At 48.8% G+C, this 25,540-nt stretch overlaps 13 protein-coding genes across 13 annotated transcripts; 5 read left to right on the top strand and 8 right to left on the bottom strand.

Moving 5' to 3' along the window:
• Nucleotides 1-738: 738 nt before the first annotated feature.
• Nucleotides 739-1,646, top strand: F5B22DRAFT_650391 (uncharacterized protein; the record flags this gene model as incomplete). The annotated part of the gene is made up of 3 exons (XM_047979310.1): nucleotides 739-803; nucleotides 869-919; nucleotides 1,025-1,646. The coding sequence occupies 3 exons, from the start codon at nucleotides 739-741 to the stop codon at nucleotides 1,644-1,646; spliced, it is 738 nt and encodes a 245-aa protein (XP_047826980.1).
• Nucleotides 1,647-2,319: 673 nt separating this feature from the next.
• F5B22DRAFT_435845 (uncharacterized protein) lies at nucleotides 2,320-2,866 on the bottom strand. The gene is made up of 2 exons (XM_047971797.1): nucleotides 2,569-2,866; nucleotides 2,320-2,514 (listed from the first exon to the last, which is right to left on the bottom strand). The coding sequence occupies exons 1-2, from the start codon at nucleotides 2,756-2,758 to the stop codon at nucleotides 2,393-2,395; spliced, it is 312 nt and encodes a 103-aa protein (XP_047826981.1). The 5' UTR covers nucleotides 2,759-2,866; the 3' UTR covers nucleotides 2,320-2,392.
• Nucleotides 2,530-3,740, top strand: F5B22DRAFT_435793 (uncharacterized protein). Its single transcript, XM_047971796.1, has 3 exons — nucleotides 2,530-2,823; nucleotides 2,968-3,404; nucleotides 3,472-3,740. The coding sequence occupies exons 1-3, from the start codon at nucleotides 2,811-2,813 to the stop codon at nucleotides 3,574-3,576; spliced, it is 555 nt and encodes a 184-aa protein (XP_047826982.1). The 5' UTR covers nucleotides 2,530-2,810; the 3' UTR covers nucleotides 3,577-3,740.
• A 507-nt stretch (nucleotides 3,741-4,247) lies between these two features.
• On the bottom strand, nucleotides 4,248-6,652 carry F5B22DRAFT_435767 (CBF/Mak21 family-domain-containing protein). Its single transcript, XM_047971795.1, has 3 exons — nucleotides 5,520-6,652; nucleotides 5,262-5,427; nucleotides 4,248-5,211 (listed from the first exon to the last, which is right to left on the bottom strand). Exons 1-3 carry the CDS (start codon nucleotides 6,593-6,595, stop codon nucleotides 4,408-4,410), a joined length of 2,046 nt encoding a protein of 681 aa, XP_047826983.1. The 5' UTR covers nucleotides 6,596-6,652; the 3' UTR covers nucleotides 4,248-4,407.
• A 186-nt stretch (nucleotides 6,653-6,838) lies between these two features.
• On the top strand, nucleotides 6,839-8,310 carry F5B22DRAFT_622532 (60S ribosome subunit biogenesis protein NIP7). The gene is made up of 11 exons (XM_047975964.1): nucleotides 6,839-6,982; nucleotides 7,058-7,171; nucleotides 7,228-7,258; nucleotides 7,340-7,390; nucleotides 7,461-7,474; nucleotides 7,552-7,598; nucleotides 7,652-7,680; nucleotides 7,740-7,834; nucleotides 7,891-7,921; nucleotides 7,986-8,013; nucleotides 8,098-8,310. Exons 1-11 carry the CDS (start codon nucleotides 6,956-6,958, stop codon nucleotides 8,189-8,191), a joined length of 561 nt encoding a protein of 186 aa, XP_047826984.1. The 5' UTR covers nucleotides 6,839-6,955; the 3' UTR covers nucleotides 8,192-8,310.
• F5B22DRAFT_622533 (glutamate 5-kinase) lies at nucleotides 8,311-10,549 on the bottom strand. The gene is made up of 5 exons (XM_047975965.1): nucleotides 10,280-10,549; nucleotides 10,095-10,136; nucleotides 9,742-10,040; nucleotides 9,402-9,672; nucleotides 8,311-9,345 (listed from the first exon to the last, which is right to left on the bottom strand). Exons 1-5 carry the CDS (start codon nucleotides 10,305-10,307, stop codon nucleotides 8,519-8,521), a joined length of 1,467 nt encoding a protein of 488 aa, XP_047826985.1. The 5' UTR covers nucleotides 10,308-10,549; the 3' UTR covers nucleotides 8,311-8,518.
• Nucleotides 10,550-10,591: 42 nt separating this feature from the next.
• On the top strand, nucleotides 10,592-11,793 carry F5B22DRAFT_435982 (peptidase M76 family-domain-containing protein). Its single transcript, XM_047971802.1, has 2 exons — nucleotides 10,592-11,265; nucleotides 11,353-11,793. Exons 1-2 carry the CDS (start codon nucleotides 10,681-10,683, stop codon nucleotides 11,578-11,580), a joined length of 813 nt encoding a protein of 270 aa, XP_047826986.1. The 5' UTR covers nucleotides 10,592-10,680; the 3' UTR covers nucleotides 11,581-11,793.
• Nucleotides 11,604-13,360, bottom strand: F5B22DRAFT_435932 (Pkinase-domain-containing protein). Its single transcript, XM_047971799.1, has 3 exons — nucleotides 13,131-13,360; nucleotides 12,096-13,058; nucleotides 11,604-12,025 (listed from the first exon to the last, which is right to left on the bottom strand). The coding sequence occupies exons 1-3, from the start codon at nucleotides 13,203-13,205 to the stop codon at nucleotides 11,918-11,920; spliced, it is 1,146 nt and encodes a 381-aa protein (XP_047826987.1). The 5' UTR covers nucleotides 13,206-13,360; the 3' UTR covers nucleotides 11,604-11,917.
• A 321-nt stretch (nucleotides 13,361-13,681) lies between these two features.
• Nucleotides 13,682-17,040, bottom strand: F5B22DRAFT_435975 (ankyrin repeat-containing domain protein). Its single transcript, XM_047971801.1, has 3 exons — nucleotides 16,903-17,040; nucleotides 13,980-16,752; nucleotides 13,682-13,776 (listed from the first exon to the last, which is right to left on the bottom strand). Exons 2-3 carry the CDS (start codon nucleotides 16,702-16,704, stop codon nucleotides 13,772-13,774), a joined length of 2,730 nt encoding a protein of 909 aa, XP_047826988.1. The 5' UTR covers nucleotides 16,705-16,752; nucleotides 16,903-17,040; the 3' UTR covers nucleotides 13,682-13,771.
• A 779-nt stretch (nucleotides 17,041-17,819) lies between these two features.
• On the top strand, nucleotides 17,820-18,809 carry F5B22DRAFT_436126 (uncharacterized protein). The gene is made up of 2 exons (XM_047971803.1): nucleotides 17,820-17,862; nucleotides 17,923-18,809. The coding sequence occupies exon 2, from the start codon at nucleotides 18,240-18,242 to the stop codon at nucleotides 18,711-18,713; it is 474 nt and encodes a 157-aa protein (XP_047826989.1). The 5' UTR covers nucleotides 17,820-17,862; nucleotides 17,923-18,239; the 3' UTR covers nucleotides 18,714-18,809.
• A 36-nt stretch (nucleotides 18,810-18,845) lies between these two features.
• On the bottom strand, nucleotides 18,846-20,513 carry F5B22DRAFT_435951 (uncharacterized protein). The gene is made up of 4 exons (XM_047971800.1): nucleotides 20,279-20,513; nucleotides 20,164-20,205; nucleotides 19,623-20,055; nucleotides 18,846-19,470 (listed from the first exon to the last, which is right to left on the bottom strand). Exons 2-4 carry the CDS (start codon nucleotides 20,185-20,187, stop codon nucleotides 18,905-18,907), a joined length of 1,023 nt encoding a protein of 340 aa, XP_047826990.1. The 5' UTR covers nucleotides 20,188-20,205; nucleotides 20,279-20,513; the 3' UTR covers nucleotides 18,846-18,904.
• Nucleotides 20,514-20,680: 167 nt separating this feature from the next.
• Nucleotides 20,681-23,193, bottom strand: F5B22DRAFT_650401 (catalase; the record flags this gene model as incomplete). The annotated part of the gene is made up of 5 exons (XM_047979311.1): nucleotides 20,681-22,346; nucleotides 22,484-22,532; nucleotides 22,584-22,632; nucleotides 22,695-22,925; nucleotides 22,981-23,193. The coding sequence occupies 5 exons, from the start codon at nucleotides 23,191-23,193 to the stop codon at nucleotides 20,681-20,683; spliced, it is 2,208 nt and encodes a 735-aa protein (XP_047826991.1).
• A 1,518-nt stretch (nucleotides 23,194-24,711) lies between these two features.
• F5B22DRAFT_638998 (uncharacterized protein) lies at nucleotides 24,712-25,539 on the bottom strand (the record flags this gene model as incomplete). Its single annotated transcript, XM_047977670.1, has 2 exons — nucleotides 24,712-25,226; nucleotides 25,299-25,539. 2 exons carry the CDS (start codon nucleotides 25,537-25,539, stop codon nucleotides 24,712-24,714), a joined length of 756 nt encoding a protein of 251 aa, XP_047826992.1.
• Nucleotide 25,540: the final 1 nt, after the last annotated feature.

A 25,540-nucleotide genomic window follows, 5' to 3' on the forward strand; every position in this document is an offset into this window, starting at 1 on the left:
AATGTGTGGCTATGTAACTCGTTGAGTGAAACTCGTAAATACCCTCCTAGATACCGGGCAAGGTCAAAAATGTTGGACCAAGATGACGGTGTATAGGAAACACAAGCCTGAATGGAATGAAAAATGTAACACGTTGTGCAGAAATTATGCTTATTTCTTGCAAACTTCCGCCATGGTCACATAAGGCCACTACATAGGATAGATAGCAAGAAGACAACAGGTTAGGTGTAGTTGTATAACATTCGGTGTCAGAACATCACCACAATTGAGGCGCTCCAGTACACTTATGTACATCCTTAGTGGTAAGCCCCACATATTATCTATACCTACAGTTCCGATTGGGCAAAATAAATCCACTGACTGGTAATGTGTAACTTGGAAGGTTGATGTACAGAAACAGGCCAGCTGCGTCTTCCTGGCAGAACAAAAGTACTGTTATGCTAATCTGCAAGACTGTTATACAATAATACCGACATATGTAGGTTGTGGAAGATTTGTTAGTCCATTAATCTCAACCCGTTTCACCACTTGTGATATTGGTCTGTACACGCCCTTAGCGTTGCGCTAACTTTTCTCATTCTGGTGACAGGTTACCTACCCGTCGTGTCGCTATCAGCAGGGTTTTATTTATTTACAGTACATCGGGATTAGAAGATCGGTACTCTCTTCGATTGTCTTCCTTTCTTAGGCTGACAAGAGTTCATTTTGAGTTGTAGGCGGAGAGTTCAGCGCCTCGCCATGGATAAAGGGCTGAAGAGGAAGACAGTGTTTCAGCTAGACACTCCATTTTCGAATGCATCATGGTAAGCAACGACTCGCCACTACTGGCACCACGAACGGAGAGCTTGCTCACACGTACATACTTTAGGCCTCATATAACGCCAGACGACCAAGATACCATCTTGGAACTGCTTTGCGCGTAAGTTCTTAAGACCTTACACAGCCCGGTAGTCAAGAGACTCGCTGCGAACAAGGCGTTCCCCTGGTTTCCATGCCCGCCTTTAAGCTGATGCGTCTATTCTAGTCTGCTTTCGCCTCTTGGTCACTATCGATCACAGCACATTCATGCGTCGAAGGGCAATCGTGCCAAGAAGAGGAAACGAAAGGAGCAGTCTAGCCAGGAGACAGCGCCACCGGTTCCCCCAGTCCCTGAGCTTCACTCTTACGTTGACATCGGCTTGCCATGCGTCTCACGCTATCTTCAGAGGACCGCGTCAGATGCCTTAGAAACTACCGTTTCGCGAGATGATCGAAAACCAGAGCAGACATCTCCAAGTCGTTTTTACTCAGCCATTTTTGTTGCGAGATCTGGCCAACCAAATGCGCTAAGCAGCCATCTTCCCCAGATGGTGACAATGGCTTCTAGGTCCTATCCATCACAACCGGCCATTCGATTAGTTGAGCTTCCCAGGGGTTGCGAGGGCCGACTGTGTGAGTCACTAGGTATCCCTCGCGTTTCCTGCGTAGGTATTTGTGTCGGGGCCCCAAACTCTAATGCCTTGCTTGATTTCACCCAGGAGCATGTTGCGATCATCAAGGCACCGTGGTTTGAAGAGGCTCGCGAGGGTAAATATCGAGCTACGAAGATAAATTCCATTGAGACTGTCATAGGTGTCAGCAAGAAATCGAGAAAGAGCACTCAATGAAGCAATCCCCCGGCTTTTTGTTTCTTCGGGTACTGCAACTCTGAATTCGTCCCAAGTATTTCATAGCGTTCATATCGTTCCTGTTGTAGGAGCTACTTGTTGCAAATGTAGATTAAGTTGGAAACAATACAACCTTTCCAGCTTTAACCATGCTACCTGACTGGCAATTGTCAACCAACTCCTCTTGTACAACAAACAATGTAATGAGAAAGTAAGAATTCAGGTCAATACACATTTCGAATGCTACATCTAGTTATCCCAGTTACCTCACCACGGCTTGATGCCTGGACATTAATTCCTGATCAACCTCAAGTCATATCTCAAGAGAAAACAGTTGCTTTCTAACCCTTCACTCAACAACCAGTGACATAATTGGTGATCTGGTAGTAACTCTGCTTGAATGCAGTCACGGCCCCTTTCACCTAGGAAGCTGCGGGGATGCCTTCCTCGCACCTTCCTTCCCGGCAACAACAATAAATGGACGGTGCAGGTGGGAGGAGCGAAACAGTCAAGTGCATGCTACAGTTTCTCAGGTCTTCTAGGCAACCTTCTTCCCTTTCTACTGCCTCTCTTTCACCCAACCATCTTTCCTCTTTCTTGACACACCAGCACCCTTTCACTTCAACCACGGCTTACTGAACTTCACTGTTGTGTGAACTACTACCGTGATTCTACCCCAGCGTTCAGTCAAGTCAAACACTCTTGCATGTACTCCAGGGAGCTCTCCCATATTTCCTTAATCCTTACTACATCGGCTTGCAGTCAACACGCTGAGTGAATTCCCCTCTTGTTGCAGTATCACATCTACATCTGTCTGTAGCTGGTATTACGCCTTCGATACCGCGCGGTATTGGTACCCGGCTACAGTCTTTGAATGGTTAGACATGTCCATGCCACAACCTGCAAACACAATTACACTGACACGAACAGACAAGATGGATACCCAAGGAGACATCAACATGGCGAGGGAGCTCCAGGCGGAGTTCGAGCGGCAAAAAGCACCAGAAAGAAAGCGTCGACGCAGGAATCGCAGCAATCCGCCAATGAATACCTATCATCAGCAAGACATGCGCAAGCATCATAAGCGCAACAGAAACCAGCCTCAATTGCATTCTTCTGTTGTCCGGCCTCCCCGCCTAGCATGGAAGGGAGAACTTGTGACGAATGATTCACCAGGGTATGTGGACATATTAACAAGCGTCTCGCGTACTTTTTGCTAATAATCAGCAGTGAGATACACCCAACGTAACCAAAACTTAACCCAAATCTAAATATCATTGAAACCCATTAGGTAATGTTGAGGTGGGCTCACATACCAAAGATGCAGATATGTTTTTTCAACGCTCCGGGCAGATCTCCCCTCCGACAACGACAACAAGTATTTGCGCTAGAAGTATAACTCCTGCCATCCAGACTGTTCAGAATCCAATGCTTGCTCCCTCAAGCCTGGATAAGGCATCCTATCATCATGCCTCAGTCGAGGTTGCATTGGGGATGCACCAGATACCCAATGAAACCTCTTCCCATGTGTTTCCCAAGACAACACAATCGACATTTCTGCCTCCCGTACACCAAAATACATTTTGTTATACAGAGAAAGCAAAAGAGAATGATATTATGGATTTGGACAATTCTGACTATGCGTCAACGGCAACATTCAATTCCATGGTCACAAGCACAGTAAAGAAAGGACTTGCTGAATCTATATGGAATCCCGCAAACCGCAAAGTGAGGGCCGACTCGGTTAGCAGTAGCCAGGTAAACTACCACATACAAATCCATTCCGATTAGCGGCAATCAAAACACTAACTACATTGGCACACAGTCCTTACAACCCCCACGGAGTACTACGGGAGAAGCTCCAATAGTTTTTAGTGGTCTTACAAAGGGGCCCGGTCTCCAAGCCTCCCGATGGTCTGATGGGGTTTAAACTGCATAGCCCGGCGTTACCCAGCATCATGTTATGACTTACCATAAAGTCTTTCGAAAGACTGTTTTATAGGTTCTTTGGTTGCCTATGCCAGTCTTTCCCGATCTAGAATATGCTCGGCTACCCATCGTTTGGAATCTTTCTGTGTTAGCATTGGGCGCCAATGAATCACCTTCTTGTCGCTTCCCTTTAACCTCTCAGCCATCCCGCCCGAGGTAGAAGAAAACTACGAGATAGATAGTGGTGGGTTCAGTAGGACGTCATCTCAGATTGTTGCCACGAGAGAATACTAATCTAATCACAGGATTTTGGGGTCTTTAGATGTATATCAGTGATTGGGGTAAAATATTGGAGGAAAGTGTCGGAAACCTGCTATATGAGGAGAATAGTAGGCTAGAATGGACAAAGGACGGTCATGGAGACTTTCGTGCAACAGTCGATAGTCAACCTCGGTTAACGATGGGCAATTGATCGAGCAAGTGCTGAAAACGAATCTGGTTGTGTATGGCATAGAGAAGCCGGCAACGGACTGATTACTCGGTGTGTGTTATGGTATCATGTGAAAAAAGAAAGAGGATGCCACTAGGGCAGTCATGTTCCAGTCAACTGCTACTTGGCTGTGCTTCGGTTATAATGAGTACGTGTCTACTTAGATAGCCAGCCCCCATTATGAACATGTGGTAAGATGAATATCTAAGATACGCCAACTTTGCGAATTGCAACGCTAATCATCAGGCCTTCAACTTAAATAGGCTGACCATGTTTATATTATCTTCGATGGCCTCCTCGTTTTCGCTCCACTTCCCTTACTGCTATCTTCACCTACCCATATCATCTCTCACTCATGATATTCTTTTCCATTATCTTCACGGCGTCCCGAACCTTAGGACAGTAATGCCGTCTGAGTAGCTCTCCCTCCCAAACCGTAGTCGCGAAGGGATTGCTCCCCTCCTCGGTCTGGGATAGCGCGTTGAAGACGCCGTCGCCCTTGCGCTCCTCCGTGTTCCAGAGTGCGGCGATCTTGCGTCCGTGGGTGTTGCCCACGTCGGCCAGCAGAGCGAGGAGCGCCTGCGCGCTCTTTTCCGGGACGTGCAGAGATGTTGTCATCAGCTGCTTTGAGAAGGCGGCTAGTCTGAGCGGAGGCGTCGAGCGGATGTTCCACGGCGGGAGCAGCGCGGCTGTGAGACACCGGATTAAGAGGACTGTCGTCGTTTGCAGGTTCACCTTGTTCTCGCGCGTGTCGGTGCGGAGCCGGCTTGCTGCTGATCCTGGCGCGTCGGGGTCGGGTAGATGGAGGGATCGCGCGCCGAGCTCGATGTCGGCGTTTTGGGAGATGGGGAGGAGAGTTTGCCAGAGATGGGTTGTGAAGAAGGAGAGGTCCAGATGTAGGTCTGCTTTGGCATTGTGCGCGTCTTGGCCGGCGAGCAGGGCGAATGCAGTGGCGGTGCAGAGCAGGGCTTCCCGGGTTGGGTTGCGGGTTGTATCGCCGTCCTCGTCTTCATCTGCTTCTGCTGCGGCTTCGGGGTCCTCGCTGGCGTTTTCATCCGAGTCGCTGTGGCGGATGAGGTCTTTTAAGGCCTCGAGGAGATCGCCGAAGAATTGTTGGTTGATGAGATGACTGAATTTGGCGAGACCCTATTTTCATTAGTATGTCTACTGTCCCTGGGCGAAATCGATTTTCTTACCTCAAGCACGGCGCCCATAAGATGTGGTGTCCTAAGCTTCAGGATCCTGAAGTATGTTGCAAAGACCGCCTTCAGACACTCGGACTGCATCCTATCTCGCTCTTCATGAAGCACATTCGCATCTGCCTGGTCCATATCCTTTTGCAGAGCTCTCTCTTCCTTGAGTCTGATGTTGAGTTAGTCATTGTAATTCATAATTGTCTTATACATCGAAGACGGAGAGATAAATTTAAAAAAAAAAAAAAAAAGGGCGCTTACTGTTTCCGTTCCCGTTTCGTTCGAAATACTTTCTTCTGTTTTTTGCGACTTTCCATCGGTAGATCGACGGCGTCTTGCGATGCCTTGCCGGAGAATTCCGAGAGAAGTCGAAGATGCAGGAATAAATTTAAAACATTCTCATGAACGAGGTAGTCCTTGGACTTCATCATCCTGCAGAGAGTTGAGACGGCTTCAAAAGAGGGACGGCCCTCCTCATCCTCGGTGAAAAGTTTGATGATAGCTGACAGAGCCTTTTCGAAATCCTTGTCCGGACGACGCGAGCTCAGCTTCCAGACTAGAATGTTTATGAGATCAGAGCGGAAATTGAAGTGAGGATGAGCTATCAAAAGTGACGATGCACACGTTATCGCCACAGTCGCATGTTCGGCTCCGCCAGGCTGGCTCTTCTTTGCTTTCGCATACCGCGTGAGCTCTTTGACGTAGGCTTGGTAGCTAGACACTAACGACTGCTCGAATGCGCGTATTGTTCTGACCTCCTTGCTGACCTTTTCGCCTCCTGGGCCGTCTTCTGACAGAGGTCGAATCCGATATCCCGGTATAAGATCCTTAAATACGGCCATCCTCGTAACTAGCGAGAGCGTTACAATTGCAGGAATCTTGGACTGGCCGATTTTGGTCAAGGCCTTAAACGCTCCTGCATTTTCATATGGTTCCTCGTTCAGTGCCGTAGCCAACTTCGCCAGATCCTCTTTAGCATTTCGAATCTGCTGCTTCACAGGAATCTCAGGCTCCTTTTGCGGCTCCTGTTCTTCATCTTCCTCCTCGTCTCCTTCAGACCTGTCTCCTTCGTCTTCCAGCCAGTCGTCATCGCTTTCCTTGAGGTCCTCCAGTGGCGTGGATACGGCTTGGATGCGCCCATCCCGTTTCACCGGTAATCTGGTGCTCTCTTTCTCTTTCTTCTTGCCCTTTCGCGCACTGTATTGATCTTCGAGAAGGTCCCATTTTGCAGCATTCTGGAAAAAGGACCTCTGGATCTTGGCGTTTGACCGTGAGTCGCCGTCATCCTCTGACGGCGGAGGTGTCAATTTCCTCTTTTTACTTGGCCTTGAAGCCATTTTCCAATCACATAAAGTGAGAAAGATATGTGTAGTCACGACCTGTTTCTACGTAAGCTCGAGTATGAAAGGTAGCTCTGTAGAACTTTTCCCAATAACAGTTAAGGACCCTGAACGATAAGCCCCACTACGGAGCGATAACAGCCCGATAAGCTAGAGGCAACCAATCGGGTTGATTCCTTTGGATCTGGAGCCAAAATTTCCAGAGGAAAGTTGCTGAGCAGAAAGAAGCATCTCTGAACAGCCCCCACCATCAATTGATGCTGCGACGATAGCTCTCAGCTACAATTCATCCATTCCTTTATAACTACACCTCCGGCATCATAGCTCAGCTCATCGCATTGCGAATTCCAAGACAAAATGAGGCCGTTAACGGAGCAAGAAACAGTATGTTGCCCGCGATAGCGCATCCTATTTCACCTTTTACCCAATAGTCATGGCTAACTTTGTCTACGCTCTCAGAAAATCCTCTTTGAAAAGCTCGCCAACTACACGACCGATTTAAAACCGTTAATCGCGCCTCTTAGCAATTCCCCGGATGCCGACCGTTATGTATTCCGATTGATTAAAGATCGTGTACGGCATCCTCCTGAAATCCAGGCCGCAACTTTAGCTGACCAGAAGCATGCTAGGTGTATTATGTTCTTCTCTCGATAGCGAACCGTATGGCTACCCCCAAATCACTTCCCAGCACACACCAGTCCGTTTACCTATATACCATATGGCTTACGCATAAACGTATAGTTGCTACCTCGGTAGCTCGGGACAGTTTGGCTTCAGTCGGCATCTGCCTGGGTAAGGCATTCCTCCTGTACCTAGGCTCGGTAACCAGACGGACTGACGAATCTTGGTTTTCTCTTAATAGGAAAATTCACGAAGGTGCGAATCACAATGGGCTTTGAACGAATAGCATGGGTATTATGCAAGCCCAGACGTGAGCTAACGGCTCGTCGCAGACACTGAAGTTCAGGTTACATATCACGGCTTTGCCCATTTTGGCCTCGTAGGTACATTTTCACACTCAGGCCGGGGGTTTTGACTTACGCGCCTATCTAGCCACGCAAGATATAAGATCTGGGTTAAACGTAGGTTTCGACCAAGAATGGACCGCTCCTGAGAGTCAATCGCTGAGTCTGTACCGCAGCCAATGGTGTCATGCCCTTCTTATACGGTAGCCATGTTTCCAAGGCTCACGTCGGTCGATGGACCGAGGACTGTCCTGCCAACGTTGGAGTGATAGTGAGTTGCTTGAGACAACGGCTGGTTGAAAGCTCTTAACTAACCGGGTTGCTCAGGTTTATGATATGGCGGATAACCCGATAGGTTGTGAGTTCCCCAGCTTCTTAACCTCGTGGCGATGCTTTGTAGAGCAATACTGATATAATACCAGTTGGTGTATCTGCACGAAGTACTTCAGAGTAGGTTTCCATAACAGCCTATACCTCATTCAGTCTTGGGCGAAAACAATTTTCAAAGAAATCCGCTAACCTTTACTACGATAGAGCACGCAGGCTAGACCCGACGGGAACTGTTGTTTTCAGACAGGCTGATTGCGGAGAGTACCTACGTGACGAAGACACCCTATTTGCAAGCTAGGTAGTCGAATATTGGTCCGTAAGATGCTTTAGTTGGAGTTTAGGGGTTCTGTTTAATTTTACTGGGAAATAAAAAACAGCATAGAAGGCGTTTTTGAGGATACCAAATTCGATTACCATCTATTTAATCTCTACAAGATTTTGCCTTTGATTCGTGATTCTCGATTTCATAGCCCTACTTGGATATTGGTTTTGATGTTTTGTCTACCCGTTCGTTTTATTGTTATTACCATAGCCGCTCTTACTAAGGGAAATGTGTACAAGTGATGAATTCGAATCCATCATCAAGATCGTCATGTTATTTTATAGCTGCCATTCGCTCGATAGTCTATATGGCCTCTCCTACCTCGTACCCCGCCACACCGCTGCTGATACTAGCAGAAAGATCTAGCACAGGTGAGACAGGCCGACTCTCCCTCCTGAACAAGCTGATGTTCTCTCTATACGCCACGTACTCGCTATCGGCGTAGCCTAGAAGTTCGCCAATCTTGCTACTACGGTGGCCCTTGATACGAGCGATCTCAGAAGCCGCGTAGTTGACGAGAGCGCGGCCGACCTCGACGGGGTTGCAAGCTTCCCATTTTGCTGATACGGGAATAGGCGTCGTGGATCCGGGGATAGATGTGGTGGAAGTGTGGTGTGTATCGGGCGCTGCTCGACGGTCTACGACGACGAGGCGCACTGCTTCTTGTTGTGCGAAGTTCCCTTCTACATCCAAGATGCCGACGGGTAGTAAGCCCGCCTTGTCGGAGAGCGCGGCGTGCGCGCCCGCATCGATGTATATCGTCCCGTGGGGTGCGAGACCGTGTAGGAGCCAGAAGTAGCGATCACGGATTGGTGTTGATAGTGGAAGAAAACGTGTGTGTAATGGTGGTTTCTCTAGCGCATCAGGAGCTAGAGATACCGTTGAATGAGATAGAATTTCGGTTGCTGCTGGGCTTTCTTCGGCGCTATGGGTCCCCTGTGACAATGATACTTGTGATGCACTTTTTGTAAGGTTCTTTTTGGCTTGTAGATAGCGCACAATCTTGACCATGTTACCTGGAGCAGAAGAGCGTGTAATAACTGTTGTTACTCCGGCTGATGTCGCGAGTCGCGCTGCAACGATCTTGGTGCCCATACCTCCAGTGCCTAATGAAGAGCCCGCTGATGAAACTGTATGATCCCGATGAGAAAAATGAGCCGAAATACAGGAGAGCTTTTTCACGTACCATCAGCTTGTATAGCTCCTATATCTTCGACTTCTTCGATAGGTTGTGCATCTGGGTGCGTCCGTGGGTTCTTGTCATATAGGCAATCCACGTCCGTCATTAGGAATAGGAAATCGGCGTGCACCATGACGGCTGTGATGGCCGACAAAGTATCGTTGTCACCAAACTTGATCTCGGCCACAGCTAGTGTATCATTTTCATTGACGATGGGAATGACGCCCATGTCCATAAGCTCGGCCATACAGTTCTGAGCATTGAGGTACCTTGAACGCTATTTGATGCGTGTTAGACTGTCTGGGTGATCGAGCACAGGGAAGATAGTAGAGTAACTTGATCTTACATCTGCTATATCATTCCGGGTAAGGAGGATCTGAGCGATAGGCTGCTGCAGATGGGCAAATAAACTATCCCAAAGACTGAGGAGACGGCATTGTCCAATAGCTGCCAGGGCTTGGAGTTTGGACAGATGTTTAGGCCGCTTGTCAACATCCATCCGCCTCAACCCGACGCCGATGGCGCCAGATGACACAATGACAACTTTATGGCCATCTTTGCGTAACCTCACAGCAGTCTCGACTATAAGACTCAAGATTGAGAGTATAGGCTCGTGGGTCTTCTCATCTACGATGGAACTGGTCCCTGGGCCATGTTAGTCTAGACAGCAATGGACGTGCGTATAATGCTATGACGTACCAAGCTTTATGACCACAGTGAGAGGCTTCGTGCCCTTCATATCTGAGAGTAGACAAAAGTGAGCATTAGCAAATTCAATTCGATACAGACGAGCGAGGACTCAAAGCACTTCACCACCAATTCCAAAGGATAGCACATAAACTAGCATCAAATAAAAGCAAGGTATTTATTAGAATATAACATACAGGGCGTGGAGGTCCCTTGGCCTGTCATTGCAAGGGCTCAAAGCATCTTGTTTTAGTTACTCAATCAGCTGGTTCGCCAGTCGAGTCCGAAACATGTTGATGTGGACCTGGCGGGATGCTGATATGACTGCAGCGAGCCGGCAGAATTTCCAATTGGCGTCTGAGCCGTAGCCGTAGTCGGAGCTTGAATCGGACCTGCAGAAAATCGCCCGAAACAGTGCATGGTAGATACAAACCTAATGTACTTTTGTCTTACCGCCTGCCGTTTTCATCCACTTTCAATACCTTTCTCTGCAGCATCGCCAGGTTACCACTCGAATGCGTATCGAAGGTTGAAGGTAGCAGTCGCAACGATACCCGTACCCGTAACTCACAGAGACGAAAATAGATAGCCATCGACCATGTCATTACCACAGCCGTCAATACCGGGCTCCGCCGACCCATCGACCGCCTCCACCTCCGCCCAAACACAGCCATCCACCTCAACGCCCGACTTACCGCGGATCGTAAAGAACGATCCGAAGCGCACGGGGTTCGACCCGCAGACGGCGTGGTGGATGAACTACTTCAAGATCCTGACGGGGTCGATAACGCCCGAGGGCGCCTTCCACTACCGCGAATCACGGTACATAGCGAACGAGGAGCGCGACTGCAAGAGCTGCGAGAAGTGGCGGGACTTCGCACTACAGCACTCGCCGACGGTGGTGTTCCTGCGGCAGAAGATTGCGGCGCTCAATGGCCAGCTTGACGCCAGCAACGTCGTGTGCGCGCGGTGTCCTGCACGACTGACCGAGGACGGCCAGGTGCATCGCCAGAGCGGCGGCTTCAGCCCACATTCGGGCATCCTGATTTGCGCCAACGAGATCCGGAGTCGGTCGCATCTGGAGGACACACTGGCGCACGAGATGGTGCATGCGTGGGACCATCTCCGGTGGAAGATGGATTGGGCTGGGGATAAGGATTTGAAACAAGCCGCTTGTACTGAGGTGAGTGTTTGTCTTTGCCACTGAGTCTCATGTCTGCTTCGTCTATTCAATGCGTGACTTCTAAGACTAATATATCTTTCGATGTAGATTAGAGCGTCGATGCTGAGCGGAGAGTGTAGATGGACGAAAGAGGCACTGACAAGAGGGAATTGGACCTTGACACAGCAATTCCAGGACTGCGTGCGCAAGCGGGCTGTAGAGTCATTACTAGCACGGCCGCGCTGCAAGGACGACGTCCAAGCCGTCAAGGTAGTCAACCAAGTGTGGGATTCATGCTTCTCAGACACCCGGCCTTTTGATGAGGTCTACAGGTAAACACCAGAAAATAAAATACAATGTATAAAGTGCTACGCCCAGCGGAACTGGGACGTAGCTTGTACCAACAATGACCACGCACTCGAGGCTAACATCTCGTCTCTGCATGAAAATTATAAGGAAGGATCAAGAGCAGGCGCTTTTGCTTATAGATGATTTGATATATATGTAAATGTTCAATTGCATACGATGATTGAAAAACGACACGGCCGTTACGAAACACCAAGTTACTCCTTATTACCAGAACCGCCCATATCCGCTATGCCCATGTTGAAAACGCCTGCGCCATCGATGATATAAACCCTGTTTTCCTTGCATCAATGTATAAAAAATTCGATCAGTGCGCTTTAGTATGCGCGGAATTCTTCGCGCAGTGCTTGAGAATCCAGGGGTGCGTCTGCACCTGCTCTAGTGGTATCCTCTTCTCAGGGTCCAGAACAAGGAGCTATGTAAGAGTTAGCATAGGATGCTCTCCAGAGAGTAAGTCTGGTAAGATATAATGAGAATGAGCATACCCTTTTGATGAGATCCCGCGCTTCGGGACTCACGAATGACGGGATCGTCATATCAGCCCTCGCTATCCTCCTGTGCGTCATGACCGGCGTGTCTTCGAAGGGAGCCTCGCCAACGAGGAATTCGTAGGTCAGGACGCCCAGGCTCCACAGGTCGACCTTCTCGTTGTACGAGTTGTCGGAGCTTCCGGGCTTGATCATCTCCGGGGGAAGGTAGTCGAGGGTGCCGCACATGGTCTCGCGACGGCTGTTGGGCGCGTGCACGCTCCAGCCAAAGTCGGAGATCTTGATCTCGCCGTGGATGCCGACGAGGATGTTCTCGGGCTTGATGTCACGGTGGATGACGTGCTTGCGGTGCAGGTAGCGCAGGGCACTAGCCATCTGCGCAATGTACTGCGAGGCCTTCCACTCGGGGAAGCGGTTCTCGCGCCGCAGGTGCTTGTACAGCTCGCCCTGGGCAGCGAACTCGAGGATCAGGAACACCCGCTTGCTGTCGTGGAAGTGCCCAAACAACTGCAGGATGTTGGGGTGCCGCAGGTTGCTCTGGATCTCGATCTCCCGACGCACCTGCTTCTCAACCCGCCCCTGAGATAGCTCGCTCTTGTGGAGCACCTTCAGCGCGCAGATGAAGCCACTTGTGCGCTCACGTGCGAGGTACACCCGTCCGAACTTGCCCTTGCCCAGCGGCCGGCCAATTTCGAACATGCCCAGGTGGAAGTTCTTGATAGTTGGCTGTTCTATCAATGTTGCGGCTTTACGTTCTAATTGTGAGACCTCTTCTGACGAGGCCCGCGATGCTGCTGTTGGGAGGGGTTTTCTAGTGGGTGATGAAGGCTGTCCGGCTTTCCTTTGGCCAGCTTGCGAGGGGAGAGTGAGGGCAGCGTTTGCAGTCTGCGTCTGGAGAGCGACCTTGTAGAGATTTGGCCGACTGGAACTGTGCGACACCTGTGTTGTAGTAGCAGTGACCTACAGTTGGACAGTCAGCATGGCCCATGACGGGTAGTTAGAGTAGGCAGGTGTCATGATTCCTCAACCTACCTTCGTCTTCAGGTGCTCGCCGTCATCGTTCACCGTCATCCGCTCGAAGCGGGATTCAAGAGTGCGAGCTGCCATTGTCGCTGCTGTCCGCTCAGTCGGCGCTGATAGATGTATATGAGGTATCCGGTGCCAAACTACAAGAGACTAGGTTCAAGCTCGATATCATACAAGTCGCTGAGTTTATAAGGGCAGGGTGGTGCAGTTACAGGTGCAGTTATAGGTGTAGACAGAGAGTGTCTGGGGTTGAGTCGACCAAGGTTAGCGCAGGGTTGTATTGTTTTCTTGGCCTCCGCCCACGTTGCGGTAGCAACCATTAGTGCTCTGGCCGCTGCTCTGCCCCTGGATCGGGGGATTGCCCCACTATATTTCAAAGGTACCTACATACCTACCTAGCAGGCTCTTGGCGGGCCCGTGAACAACCCGCGGGTTTATCACGGTGCTCCAGATACCCATCGTCACCATTTTGAAGTAGTTCAACTATGCTGTGATGACTGTATTTCGAAGCGAGTATGAGAGCTGTCCTTCCTTTTTTATCTGCAATATCGCTCTGTGTGCCGTGGTTAAGAAGTTCTTTCACTATAGCGTAACAGCCATATTGTGAAGCAAGCATTAGAGCTGTGCTCCCTTTTTTATCTGCAATGTCACTCTGTGCGCCGTGGTCAAGAAGTTCTTGTACTGTAGCGTGATGACGGTATTTCGAAGCGAGTATTAGAGCTGTCCTTCCCTTTTTATCTGCGATATCGATATCACTCCGTGTACCGTGGTGGAGGAGTTCCCTTACTGTAGTGAGATGGCCGTTTTTTGAAGCGAGCATTAGAGCTGTTCTTCCTGTTTTATCTATCATATTGCTCTGTGCGCCGTGGTTAAGAAGCGTTTTGACTATATCGTTATAGCCATTGTTTGAAGCGATCATTAGAGCCGTGCTCCCCCACCATCTATCTGCAAGATCAATCTGTGCACCGTAGCTGAGTAGGAGTAGTATGACTCCAGTGTTAGGCTTATAAGAATCTGAAGCCATCATCAGAGCTGTTTTTCCATTAATGTTTGTAGTATTGATATGTGCGCCACGTTTAAAGAGTAGCGTGATTATAGAGTCGCGTCCAGCCGTCGAGGCGTACATCAGGGCGGTTTCCCCGTCCTTGTTTGTAGCGTGAATATGCGCACCATGTTCAAGGAGTAGTGTAACTATAGAGTCGCATTTAGACCTTGAAGCGTACATCAAGGTGGTCTCTCTGTTCTTATTTGTGGCGTGAATTTGCGCACCATGTTCAAGGAGTAGTGTAACTAAAGAGTTCCAGCCAGCACTCGAAGCATACATCAGAGCCGTCATTTTGTACTCGTCTATGGCGTTGACCTGCGCACCGAGGTCAAGGAGTAGCTTAGCAGCAGCTCCAGCATTATCAATCACGGCTCTTATCAGAGGAGTCCGGCCGTGATCATACTTATTTCTCTCTAGACAGTTAGGGTTCGATTGAGCACTTGTGCTAAAGAGTAGCGCAACCACATCACTGTGGCCAGCAAAAATCGCCCGTATCAGAGGTGTTAAGCCAGAATGATCTCTAGCGTCAACCCTTGCGCCTCTTCGAAGTAGCTGGCGGACAATATCCAAGTGCCCTTTTTCTGCAGCATAGAACAGTGGCGATTGGCCACCCTCATCCTTCTGATTTATGATGGTAAAAGATGATATTAATCTTAGCTTGTCTCTGAGCACTACCCGGTACCTTGGCACTCGATCTAGGAGCGATTGTACTATTGAGTCATATCCTTTCTCACTCGCCCATGACAGAGCGGTTCGAAAAGACCGACCTGTTCTCCATAGATCTGTTTCCTTCTTGGACAGGATAATTTCCACTAAGTTGCTTAAACCAAAATAGGATACGACTAGAAGGGATGTAGGGAGATCTTCTATTAACCGGCTGTCATGTCGCGTTTTCGCACACACTTTTAGCCATAGTGTGCATGCCCAGGATTGTGTGTCGCAAAGCCGCAAGGCCAGACATTCCAAGTCTGTGCCAAGTCTGTTGCCTGTCTGACGATAATGGTCCGCCCAGTTGCTTGCAGCGTAGTCTAGAAAGCCGAAACCATTCTCAGAGTTGACGGGCTTTTGAAAATCGGTGAGAAGTAGATACCTAACACATATATCTGAAAGCAGACCGTGTGACTCTTCTAAGTCAAGAGAGTGCTGCCATTTTAAGGAGTGAGATCGAGTGTCGAATGGCTGAGCTGGCAAACGAATTAAAAATTCTCTGGCGGTCTGATGTAGTAGAAAGACTTGCGAATCCTGGACAACTATGAACAATCCACAAGTCTCCCGGACCGCAGAATTTAAATGTCTAATTGGCAATAGGTCTCGTGCGAGCTCATCGTGGCATCGGTGACTCTCTCCTCGAAATGCCAATGCTTCAGCCAACTCTTCGAGACGCAGCGGCCTATATGCTGCAATGACGATTTGTAAGATCTTTTTGGCCTTATCGGGATTCTGACTTTTGCGAAGAATGCTTTCGTATGCCTCTTCCACTGTCTGAGGTAGGCTACGAATCTTATCAAGCAAATCGCTCTTAGTCAAAAAAACAGCTTCTTCAATGACGGCAAAGATCAGGTGGACCCATAGATATGTTCGGTGGCCAACATTAGCAAGTTCGTTGCCCAATAGTTCCTTCGTTTCTAAATCAAGTTTGAGCTTCCTGCTAAGGTCCGCTATGCGTTGTTGGATAACGATAGTAATTTCCTGTGCAATCTTGTCCACCTCTTCTTGACTCTCACCACTAAGGTGGATAGTAGGGTGAGAGTCTTCAAGGTTCTGGAGGCCTCGTCTAATCTGCGAATATGGGCGGCTGGTCACAAGGAATTTGAGTGCAGATGTTCCCCTGGATATGCTATAATGCTGCGCCAAAGCATTGATAAGCTGTTTTTGGTCCACACATTCATCGAGGGCATCTAAGATGCAGACCATTTCGCCATGACTTGGATCGCTGGTTGCCTTGGTAAATATGTCCCAGAGCCGAGGGAAAGATGCGACAAGCTGATCTCCCTCTTCTGCGAAGTCTTTGAGGATCTCATCCAAGAGTAAGGCTGGTTTCTGCTTAAAGAGCTGATGGAGAACGCAACGAAGAGCGTCTTTTGAAGTTCTTTGGTCTTCAAAGTCATCCTTGAAGAAGAAATATAACGTCGTCCTAGTAGCGTTTGAAGGTAGAACCGCATCTACCAGGTATTTCGATAGCACAGATTTGCCACAACCAGGGTCTGCAGAAACCCAGAGCAGTGCTGATGTCTCGTTCTGCCAGTTTTGGAAGAGAGGGTGACTAGTAAACCATTCGCAAGTGCCATCTGCTCGCCTGGGGTTTCTGTTCTTGCGGTCTTCGTACGGTGAGCTATACAGTCGGAGGAGGAATTCGACGCGCACTTTCTCTCGACCCGTTTCGGTGTGGTAGGAATCGGCGAGGTGGCGGCTGGAATCTGGGTAGTTGTGGGTGGTGGAATAGCTGTTCCCAATATGGACCTTCGCGTGGCCATCGGCTCTGATGACTCCAGCGGAGTTCATCGTTTGATGTATCATACCTTCATCTCCTGTCATCGTTCAGAATGTTGCTGGTCGGTATTCTGTTGAGTGTGGGGAAATTCTCTGTAGCAGTGGGATTCAGCTCAGCTTCATGTCGTTGAAAGACCAATAAGAAGCCATCGCCTTCCTACAACCCCCTCAGATGCCTTCTGCAATCCTTGCTTTCGGTATGTACAATATCCTTCGTAGTTTCTATTGTTTGCTAATACATACGTCGCATGTCAGGGTCTTCTCGATACTGTTGCCGACGCTTTGAGTGTAGTAGAGCTTGGGGTACAGCTAAGGACTGTGCAGATGATCGAGACGGAGAGAAGGCAGCCAAATAAGCGAAGACTGCTGCAACATAACAAACGACAAGGATAATAAATTGAGCTGAATGGTGGGCGCAACTTCACAGACGGTACGGGATATCGGCGGGGTCAAACCCCAGGCCGCCGGTGCTCCAGGATAGGAATGAAGTGATCGGCATATTGCAACATCGAATTCGGCTGAATATCGCTTGTTCTCAGCACTTCAACTAGATGTCAAGTTCACTCCATCATATCAATCTCCAAAGATCATCGCGCGAGCAGAAAACCAAGTTAGGACCGTCGTGGCTGACGATCACACCATCGTACAGCTGGTACTCTTCACGTCTACCTCGCCCATCTTTCCTCCCGGGCTGTCCTTCACCCACCTTCCCGGCTTCGCCGGAGGCTCTCTCGAAATCGAAACACCACATCGTCCTCGCCAGCACAAGACTAAGCTCCAGGTACTCTAGGTACGCCATAGCCTTCCCCGCGCACCCTCGATCACCCAAGGCGAAAGGTTGAAACGCGTGGCGCGCGGCCTGTCGCTTCTGCTCCTCCGAATCTCTATCTCTGTTTTTGTTTCCGGATTGAAGAAGCCAGCGCTCGGGTTTAAAGACGAAGGGCTCAGAAAAGTACTCCTCGTTATGCAAGAGAGAGTACAAGCCGAGAAAAGGATTGGGGGTTTGAGAGTATTCAATTTGCTTGGCGAATTTCGAGGTAGTTCTTTTTTTTTTCTTAAGTCATGCCATCATCCACCGTAGTGATGGCTGCTTGTGATGGCGTTATGGCTGGTGATGAAGAATGGATGTAGAATGATCATGCCCATGGGATACGATGGTAACCATTCGGGCTGAGTCCTCACATAAAATACCGAATTGACTGGGTAGGAGTATCTGGCATCTGGACGATACAGCTATGGATGTCACTGATGACCGATACTCAGTACAACACGCCTCTACTCACACTGTCGAGATATACAGTACCTACGACCACCAAATAATGCATCAAAAGGTTAAAGAGAATCTAATAGATGGGCATTGTGGCAAAGCAAGTAAAGCGAGTGATACAAGACTTCGGCTTTGTATCCGCTACGAACAATAATAGGATTGTAGTTGACAATATGAACATAGAATTCCTTTGTTTGCCAGTTCACTCGTCATCAGAGTATATAGTCGCGCTCGCATCCGCATAGTCATCTGAAGTAATTTCGATCACTTGGTCAGGTAACTCTCCCTAGAACAGGTTGATCCGAAGCCCAACATGCACTGGAACTATTACTACCACTTAATCGTAGAACCCGACTCATGGCTTTATGGCCGAATCTCTATACCGGCGATACCTCCCTTCGATATCATGCACATTCCCGCGCTCGTCGTTGCCTTCATGATGACATTCGGCGGAATCAATGGCTTGCTTGATGCAAATCGGACCATGCGTAACTTCGGTTTGCCTCATCATATCGCGAGTAGCCACAGCGCAGCGTCCGTATTCCGAATCAGCTGCGCGCGCACGACGGTCATTGGCCTCTTATTGTTCTACTTCTACTTAAGCCACCAGCTTGCAGTCGTTGACACCATATTGACATTCACTGGTGCCTATTGTGGTTTAATAGACAGCAACATCTTATTGATGGAGGAAAACGCTGGAGATGCAATGTTCCGGTTATTCGGCTCATGGATAGTTGCGGCTTGGGGATATTACGGACTAACTACCGAGCAGGTGAGGTTTATTTGAAGTATTCTGGGTGCCTTCATATACATGGAATAAGTTATTTCCTACAAGAAGATTTCTTAGTACGTACTTGTTTATAGCACATCGTTGTTTTGAAAACACAATAGCAATTCATACTGTTTAACTAAGCCATAGTTCTCAGTCTCTTATAATGATAAAGACTTTATAATGCTAAAGACTTAGTAACAATCCCCTTAATCAAATGTAACAACTTGCCGTTGCCTCGCCTTGCCGTTCTTCATATCATCCACCATAGCAGGCAAGTCTTCAATTTTCCTAAAGTCAACATTAAGCTGAATGTTATTCTTCGCCGTAAATGCAACAGCCTTCGACATCCGCCGAGGGACGCCCGTACTATCAGCCTTGATGCGATAGCGCCCCGTGATCAGATCTAGCGTGTTGATCTGCAAAGGCTCCAGTGCGATACCAACAACCATAAGCAGACCGTTAGTCCGCAAAAGGGGTATGGCACCGTCGAACGCTGCGTTGGCGCCCGAAAACACGGCGGCTGCATGTACGCCCTTCCCGCTCAGCTTCCGTATCTCGTCAACGTACGTGTCGGCTTGCGTCTTCGAGTTGAAGACGGCATCTGCGCCGTATTCTTTGGCGGAGTCTAGAGAGTCGTCGCTGATATCTACGCCGATGACATTGTACTGCATCGCCTTGGCGTATTGCACTGCGTATTGGCCTAGTCCACCACAACCTACGATGGCTATCCATTGACCAGGATGAAGCTCGCAACTATCGATGGCGTTAAAGGCTATGATGAAGTCAGTCTGTGGTATAACCAGTAGTTTTTGGTAGCCTAAATGGATGTCACAATCACAAACAAGGAGTGGCCAGTCTTAATTTAGGCCAGGTACGCCCGATTTCCGGCTGTCGAGAATCATCAATACATGCGCACAAACTCACCTGTGATTCCCGCGCAAAATAGCGGCGACGCGCGTCGAACATCGATCTCAGGCGGCAAGACAACAGCTGTGTGATAATCAACAAGGACGTATTCCTGGAAGAAGCCATTGGTATGGAAGCCCTGGCACATGGGCAAGTTCGTGTTCTCGCAGCGCGAGTTGTGAATCTGGCAGCCGTCACACTCGTAGCAGACGTTAATGAAGTAGTTGAATCCAATAGCGTCGCCGACTTTGAACCCTTTGCCCTCGGCCGAGGAATGAATCTTCTCTATGACGCCGGCACCTTCGTGGCCCATTGTTACGGTATCCCCGTGGCCGCGCGCCAGACTCATCAGGTCACTGTGGCATAGCGACGCTGACTTGATCTTTACTAGGAGTTGGTCCTTTCCTAGCTCTGGGATCGGTATGTCGTTGATGACAACCTTTTTGTTTTGCTTTTAGGAGACGATAGAATGATCAGTCTTTTGCTTTATTTTCTTGTTTGTCGCCCTTGTGATGTGTGTCCAGTCAATTAGCTAAATAAGAGAATTCAAGCAACTTACGGCGTCCCACTGTCCGGCTTTCATCTTGTCGGCGCAGTTGACCTACAATACAAGTAAATTAGGGTAAACTATAGAGGAAGAAAAAAGGAGCGAAGGGAACGGAGCGTCAATATACTCTACAAAGCCTCAAAATCAGAAAGAGGGGCTGTTACACAAGTGAACACATGATGCATGGAGCTTTGTGCCTCAGAGCGCCGTCGATCAGCCAATCGACTTGCAGCAATGAAAATGCCACTGACATACTATCGGCATCAGGCTGTACGTTTCGTGTCCAGGATTTGTAATAATGGCTCATTAACTGAGGGGAAGGATGCAAGAGAGAGGAGTCTGAGATGCCGAGTTGAAAAGCACATACATACAAACTATGCCATATTGGTAATTGAATTGCAATAAGTTACGGATACCATTCACATTGCCTAAACATAAAAGAATTATGCCGTACGACGCAGATATAGTATGTTGGCATTATATTTATCACTATCTAAGTGCGAGAAGAAACATATACTTCCTACGTCCACTAGTACGCAACCTGTGAATTCAAGCCCTCCAATTCTCTGTCGAAGTTCTTGTGCTGTGCGATCTGGTACCAAAACTTCTGCACGAATCCAGTGCCTTCCTTAGCAATGGTCACGGCACCCTTCAAGCTGTCAGGCGAGATCTTGCCAATGGTAACAACACCATAAGATTCAATTGCCTTATCGTCGCTGGACAGCTGGATTTCTGGCAGGGCAATTGCGTGCTTGAGCAATTGGACAGCTTCCCCAGAGGCGCCGATAGCCTTCAGATGACCGAAGGCTTCGCGGATCCAGTGGATCGCCCGACCGCTCTTCATGAGTGTCTGAACGGCTTGCGCACCGCCGGGCACGAAAACCGCATCGAACATGGTAGACCGCATGCCCTCGAGGTGGTGGTCAGGCTGCACGCCGTTACCTGGTGTCTTGTCCGCACCTGCCGGGTATATCTCGGACCGTCGCGGAGCGATGGTGAATGGTAGCGCACTTGAAGCCTTCAGGGTCGTTGTGATGGCGTCGTAAGTGACCTTATCGAAACCATCGGCGATGATAATAGCGATCCGGCGACTGGCAATGGTAGGCTTCTCCGGCTGGATCGCAGTCTGGCTTAGGTTCTTTGCAGTCTTTCCGTGGTTAGCCCTTGAGGCTTTCGTTGGCTTGGTGCCGCCAACCATTTCAGCAACAGTTTGTGCAAGCTCAAGGTCGATGTCTGCCAATCGCTGAGACATGCGCTCGTAGACGACGGGGTCGTCACAGTGATCCAACTCGAAAGCGAAAGCTGCTGCAACATGGCTCTTCTCTGGAGGCGTCAAGCTGTTGTAGAACAATTGTGCTTGATTGTAATGCTCTCTGAATTTGGCGCTCTTCGTCCGAGCCTTGATACCTTGTACAGAGAAGGGAGGATCCCGGTATGCTCCTTCTTGCTGGGTGGCCGGAGGACGTGCCTCGAAGCGATTGGGCCAGTAGTTAACTGTTCCTTTGGTGATTGTGTGACGGCCTTGGCCATCACGGTTGAAGTTCATGACTGGGCATACGGGCTTGTTGATCGGCAGTTCCTGCCAGTTGATGCCCAGACGTGATAATTGGGTATCGAAATAGCTGAAGCTGCGGCCCTGTAGTAGGGGATCATCCGACTGGCCAATACCGGGAACCATGTGAGCAGTACAGAACGCAACTTGTTCGGTCTGTGTGAAATATTCATCTACGTTGCGGTTGAGCTCCAATTCACCAATGTATCGAATTGGGACCAGCTCCTCCGGCCACAACTTGGTTGCATCCAAGATGTCGAAATCAAACTCGTGTTCCTTAGATTCTGGGATAGTCTGAATGCCGAATTTCCATTTGGGGTAGGCGCCGTTCTCGATGGCTTCCCACAAATCCTTCCTGTGGAAATCAGGGTCTTGACCTGCTAGCTTCAGTGCTTCGTCCCAAACAAATGAATGGACACCAAGTTCAGGAGTAAAGTGAAACTTGACGAAATGACGTTCGCCGTTCTTGTTGATGAGTGTGAAAGTGTTGACTCCGAAGCCCTGCATCATTCGGTATGATCGAGGAATTGCTCTGTCTGACATTGTCCACATGTACATGTGGGTAGCTTCTTCGTGTAAATACACGAAATCCCAGAAGTTGTTGTGCGCCGATTGGGCCTGAGGAACTTCGTTGTGAGGCTCGCTACGATAGCTTGATTAGTAACCATTAACCTTGCGAGGGCATAGTAACTCTGGAATGAATATGACATGTGAACCACATGATAAGATATCTATGTCTCGGAGCTGCCTAAACTAAAAAGACTGTTCAGGGGTACTCACGGTTTAACAGCATGGACAACATCAGGGAATTTGATGGCATCCTGGATAACTATTTCTTTGTTAGGAAAGCCTTCTTACGAAAATCGTGGTTGAAACTTACAGAAGACGGGAATGTTGTTTCCAACAATATCCCAGTTTCCCTCTTGGGTCTGCCGGTGCTCGGGTTAGTGATTTTTGTCACCGCAACACAATTCTGTGTTCCACAACTCACGTAAAATTTGACTGCAAATCCTCTTACATCTCGAACAGTGTCGGCACTGCCCCTCGAACCCTGAACTGTGGAAAATCGAACAAAAACAGGTGTCTCTCTTGAGGTGTCTGTCAAAACTGGAGCGAATGTGACATCCTCCGCGCTCTCGAACAATCTAAAGTTACCGAAGGCGCCAGCGCCACGGGCGTGAACAACACGTTCAGGGATTCTCTCGTGGTCGAATCTATGAATCTGATGAAATTGGTTAGATCTGAACATGGTTGAATTCGAGAGCCAGAACACGTACCCTTTCTCGTGCGTAGTTATCTTCAAGTAGCATGGGACCAGTCTTATCCTCGCTAGTCACTCGAAGCCACTCATCGGCAGTCGGCTCCTTTACACCAAAGTCGGTGGTCAGGCGGTCGTTTTTGGAGACGGTCTGGCTAACCGCGTCCAGCTGGGCAACTTTTGCCCCTTTCTCGCCGGAAACCATGTTCTTGATCTTGTCTACGGCCGACATGAACAGGTTGGATATGTATGTGGTGTCCTAGCGCTTGGAGACACCGGTCGATTGACAGACTTCAATGTAAAATAGTGAAATTGGAGTGTTTCTCGACACTCTTTACGTAGCCTAAGGCACCTTCTCAGAAACAGACAGGAGCGGGCTGTGGCACAGGTTGCGTAGATATATCGACCGCAAGCTGTTTTTACTTCGTAACGCCTTCGCAGTATTGACGTCATTCTCTATGGCGAGGTTTGCCCGCACTCTAGGGGGTTACCCATAATCAACGAAGAGCATTTTAGTGGAAATACGGTGTGCCCGCACGCGTCGCTTGGAAAACTCCATGTGCTGGACATGAAAGGTTGAGTTAAATCTGATGGCTTTACATTTCGTCGATGTCTATGACAGAGTATTGATGCAATTGGGGAGCTTCAGGTCCGTCCAGGTCCGTCTAAGATATAGTCGTGGCCCAAAGAGGAAATGCCTCCTGTAGATGCTGGTAGAGCTCCCACCAATCAGCATGTTGCCTTTTGAATCAAAGCTTCACCACGTTTGTGCTTCTTGGACCGCTCCGAACGCCGCTCATTCGGTTGTTAATTGATAGTGCATGATTGCTGAAGAGCAATGAAGTGGATGGTGACTGCTGATTAAGTAGTAACTTGAGGATCTCGGATCTATTCGCCCGAGTTTAGTACAATACTGTACACAGTACCTAAAGTAGATGGGCGAGACGGGGTGCTGAACTGACTACCTACCTCCCATCATGGTTGTAATGGAATACTTATTATGTAATACTTATACGTGCGTGACAGCGCGGGTCTGTCCGCACAACTGCGAACGTGGCGAAAGCAAACGCCAGAAAGACACGCGACCCGTTCCTGGAGTAAAGATCTGTGCAAGCTTCATGTATTACTAATTATATATCAGGCAGTCTCAGAGTCAATGCCTCAACAGGCATACATACTTAGTAGCTAGTCAATTTGATGTACGTGCGGCCGTCGAGCCCGCACCAGTCGATGCAGTAGGGGTATCGAGCTGCCAATTCGAACTGAATCAACCAATCACCTACAAGTGCCATTAGCTAGGACCAGAATCAACTCATCTTGATGGTTTATTTCCGTGTAGAAAGTGGCCATCCATTACAATGGCTCCCTGATTATTGATAGGCATGATCATGGGTGTCATTGCGGCTTCAAGCCGAAATATGGAGGCGAATCCTTAAAATCACGCCACTGCGGAACAGCACGTTTCCACGGAGATACCTCTTTATACTTGATGGGCTTACAAGTTGAGGAATCTGGATCATACGAGAGACGTGATAGTTCGCCATGCTTCTCGCATACTGCATCACATTAGATAATAGGTACCGCACGGTAAGGAGGAAAAAAAGAGAAACGCTTCATTATATTGAATTCGCATTGTAACTAATTCTGAATGAAGCGGTACTTAGCGTGTGTATATTGAACCTATATATCAACCAGGCGCCTACCAAGCTGGAGAGAATCACTACGGAATTCTATGAGTAGATCTTGTGCCTCATAAACCCCAGTCATCGACATCTGCCATAAGTTTATTGTTCTCGACGCCTTCCGGAAAATCTTCACTTCCCAGATGCGTAGAATGTGCCCATGGTTTTAGGTCAAGCTCCTCCCTGATTGTTCCGGCAAAGCATCCGCTCCAGCCTTTGCGCGGAAATGCCTTGTTAACATCCAGCCGAGTGACTTCATCAATCAGACTTGGATTGGCTCCAATATTATCGTATACCGTCGCGAGCTGAATCACCTGCCCGAGGAAGGTTATTGTCCCAACTGTGCCTAGGTCTTGATGTCGAATGATGGCCTCTGCGACGGCCTCAGCCTGTGCTGCTGAGGCTCCATATTCTTTAGTCAAATTTAGCGCGAGGATGCCGCCGTAAAATTCGAAGGATAGAAGTGTAGCACGCAGGTTATCGTGCGTTGTCCCGATATCGTGCAGCAGGCAGGTCAATGCCCATGTTGACATGGAGAGCGTGCGAGCGTGCTCCGGGAACTGGTCTTTGATGATAACGTAACCTGTGCGAGTTTTAGTGACTACTATATATAATACAGCATGCTCGCGCAAATTCACGCTTGGGAATTAAATACCCCAGTGGTAGACGCGCATTGAGTGATTGTACGTCTGCTCTGTGAGATGCTCCTTCGCGTAGCGTTGAATTTCGACGACTATTGGATCGTCGTCGGGAAATGGCACATTGTCAACTTTCAAGGCTGAAGGTTTGACAACAGGATTCTTGCTGAAAATTGCGTTCGCATCAACTGGTACAGCAGTCCATCCATGCTTTGCAATATCGGTTGCTGAAGCAACTGGTGTAGTGCGTGAAGACATA

This window comes from Xylaria bambusicola (genome assembly GCF_022495145.1).
Source record: "Xylaria bambusicola strain CBS 139988 unplaced genomic scaffold F5B22scaffold_53, whole genome shotgun sequence".
Lineage (NCBI taxonomy): Eukaryota > Fungi > Ascomycota > Sordariomycetes > Xylariales > Xylariaceae > Xylaria > Xylaria bambusicola.

Coding starts and splice junctions, on each gene's coding strand:
- F5B22DRAFT_435845 (XM_047971797.1), bottom strand. CDS start 2,758: ATGCAATTGAGGCTGGTTTCTGTTGCGCTTATGATGCTTGCGCATGTC. Junction 2,515..2,568: donor TATCCATCTTGTCTGTTCGT/GTCAGTGTAATT, acceptor AACCATTCAAAG/ACTGTAGCCGGGTACCAATA.
- F5B22DRAFT_435793 (XM_047971796.1), top strand. Junction 3,405..3,471: donor ACTCGGTTAGCAGTAGCCAG/GTAAACTACCAC, acceptor ATTGGCACACAG/TCCTTACAACCCCCACGGAG.
- F5B22DRAFT_435767 (XM_047971795.1), bottom strand. CDS start 6,595: ATGGCTTCAAGGCCAAGTAAAAAGAGGAAATTGACACCTCCGCCGTCA. Junction 5,428..5,519: donor ACGAAACGGGAACGGAAACA/GTAAGCGCCCTT, acceptor ACTCAACATCAG/ACTCAAGGAAGAGAGAGCTC. Junction 5,212..5,261: donor TTATGGGCGCCGTGCTTGAG/GTAAGAAAATCG, acceptor TAATGAAAATAG/GGTCTCGCCAAATTCAGTCA.
- F5B22DRAFT_622532 (XM_047975964.1), top strand. CDS start 6,956: ATGAGGCCGTTAACGGAGCAAGAAACA. Junction 7,259..7,339: donor TCTTCTCTCGATAGCGAACC/GTATGGCTACCC, acceptor ATAAACGTATAG/TTGCTACCTCGGTAGCTCGG. Junction 8,014..8,097: donor TCTGCACGAAGTACTTCAGA/GTAGGTTTCCAT, acceptor TTACTACGATAG/AGCACGCAGGCTAGACCCGA.
- F5B22DRAFT_622533 (XM_047975965.1), bottom strand. CDS start 10,307: ATGACAGGCCAAGGGACCTCCACGCCCT. Junction 10,137..10,279: donor CCAAGGGACCTCCACGCCCT/GTATGTTATATT, acceptor GTCTACTCTCAG/ATATGAAGGGCACGAAGCCT. Junction 9,346..9,401: donor AGGAGCTATACAAGCTGATG/GTACGTGAAAAA, acceptor GGGATCATACAG/TTTCATCAGCGGGCTCTTCA.
- F5B22DRAFT_435982 (XM_047971802.1), top strand. CDS start 10,681: ATGTCATTACCACAGCCGTCAATACCGGGCTCCGCCGACCCATCGACC. Junction 11,266..11,352: donor AACAAGCCGCTTGTACTGAG/GTGAGTGTTTGT, acceptor CTTTCGATGTAG/ATTAGAGCGTCGATGCTGAG.
- F5B22DRAFT_435932 (XM_047971799.1), bottom strand. CDS start 13,205: ATGGCAGCTCGCACTCTTGAATCCCGCTTCGAGCGGATGACGGTGAAC. Junction 13,059..13,130: donor GCGAGCACCTGAAGACGAAG/GTAGGTTGAGGA, acceptor GTCCAACTGTAG/GTCACTGCTACTACAACACA. Junction 12,026..12,095: donor CGCGGGATCTCATCAAAAGG/GTATGCTCATTC, acceptor ACTCTTACATAG/CTCCTTGTTCTGGACCCTGA.
- F5B22DRAFT_435975 (XM_047971801.1), bottom strand. CDS start 16,704: ATGACAGGAGATGAAGGTATGATACATCAAACGATGAACTCCGCTGGA.
- F5B22DRAFT_436126 (XM_047971803.1), top strand. CDS start 18,240: ATGCACTGGAACTATTACTACCACTTAATCGTAGAACCCGACTCATGG.
- F5B22DRAFT_435951 (XM_047971800.1), bottom strand. CDS start 20,187: ATGAAAGCCGGACAGTGGGACGCC. Junction 20,056..20,163: donor AAGCCGGACAGTGGGACGCC/GTAAGTTGCTTG, acceptor GTCTCCTAAAAG/CAAAACAAAAAGGTTGTCAT. Junction 19,471..19,622: donor ATTTTGCGCGGGAATCACAG/GTGAGTTTGTGC, acceptor ACTTCATCATAG/CCTTTAACGCCATCGATAGT.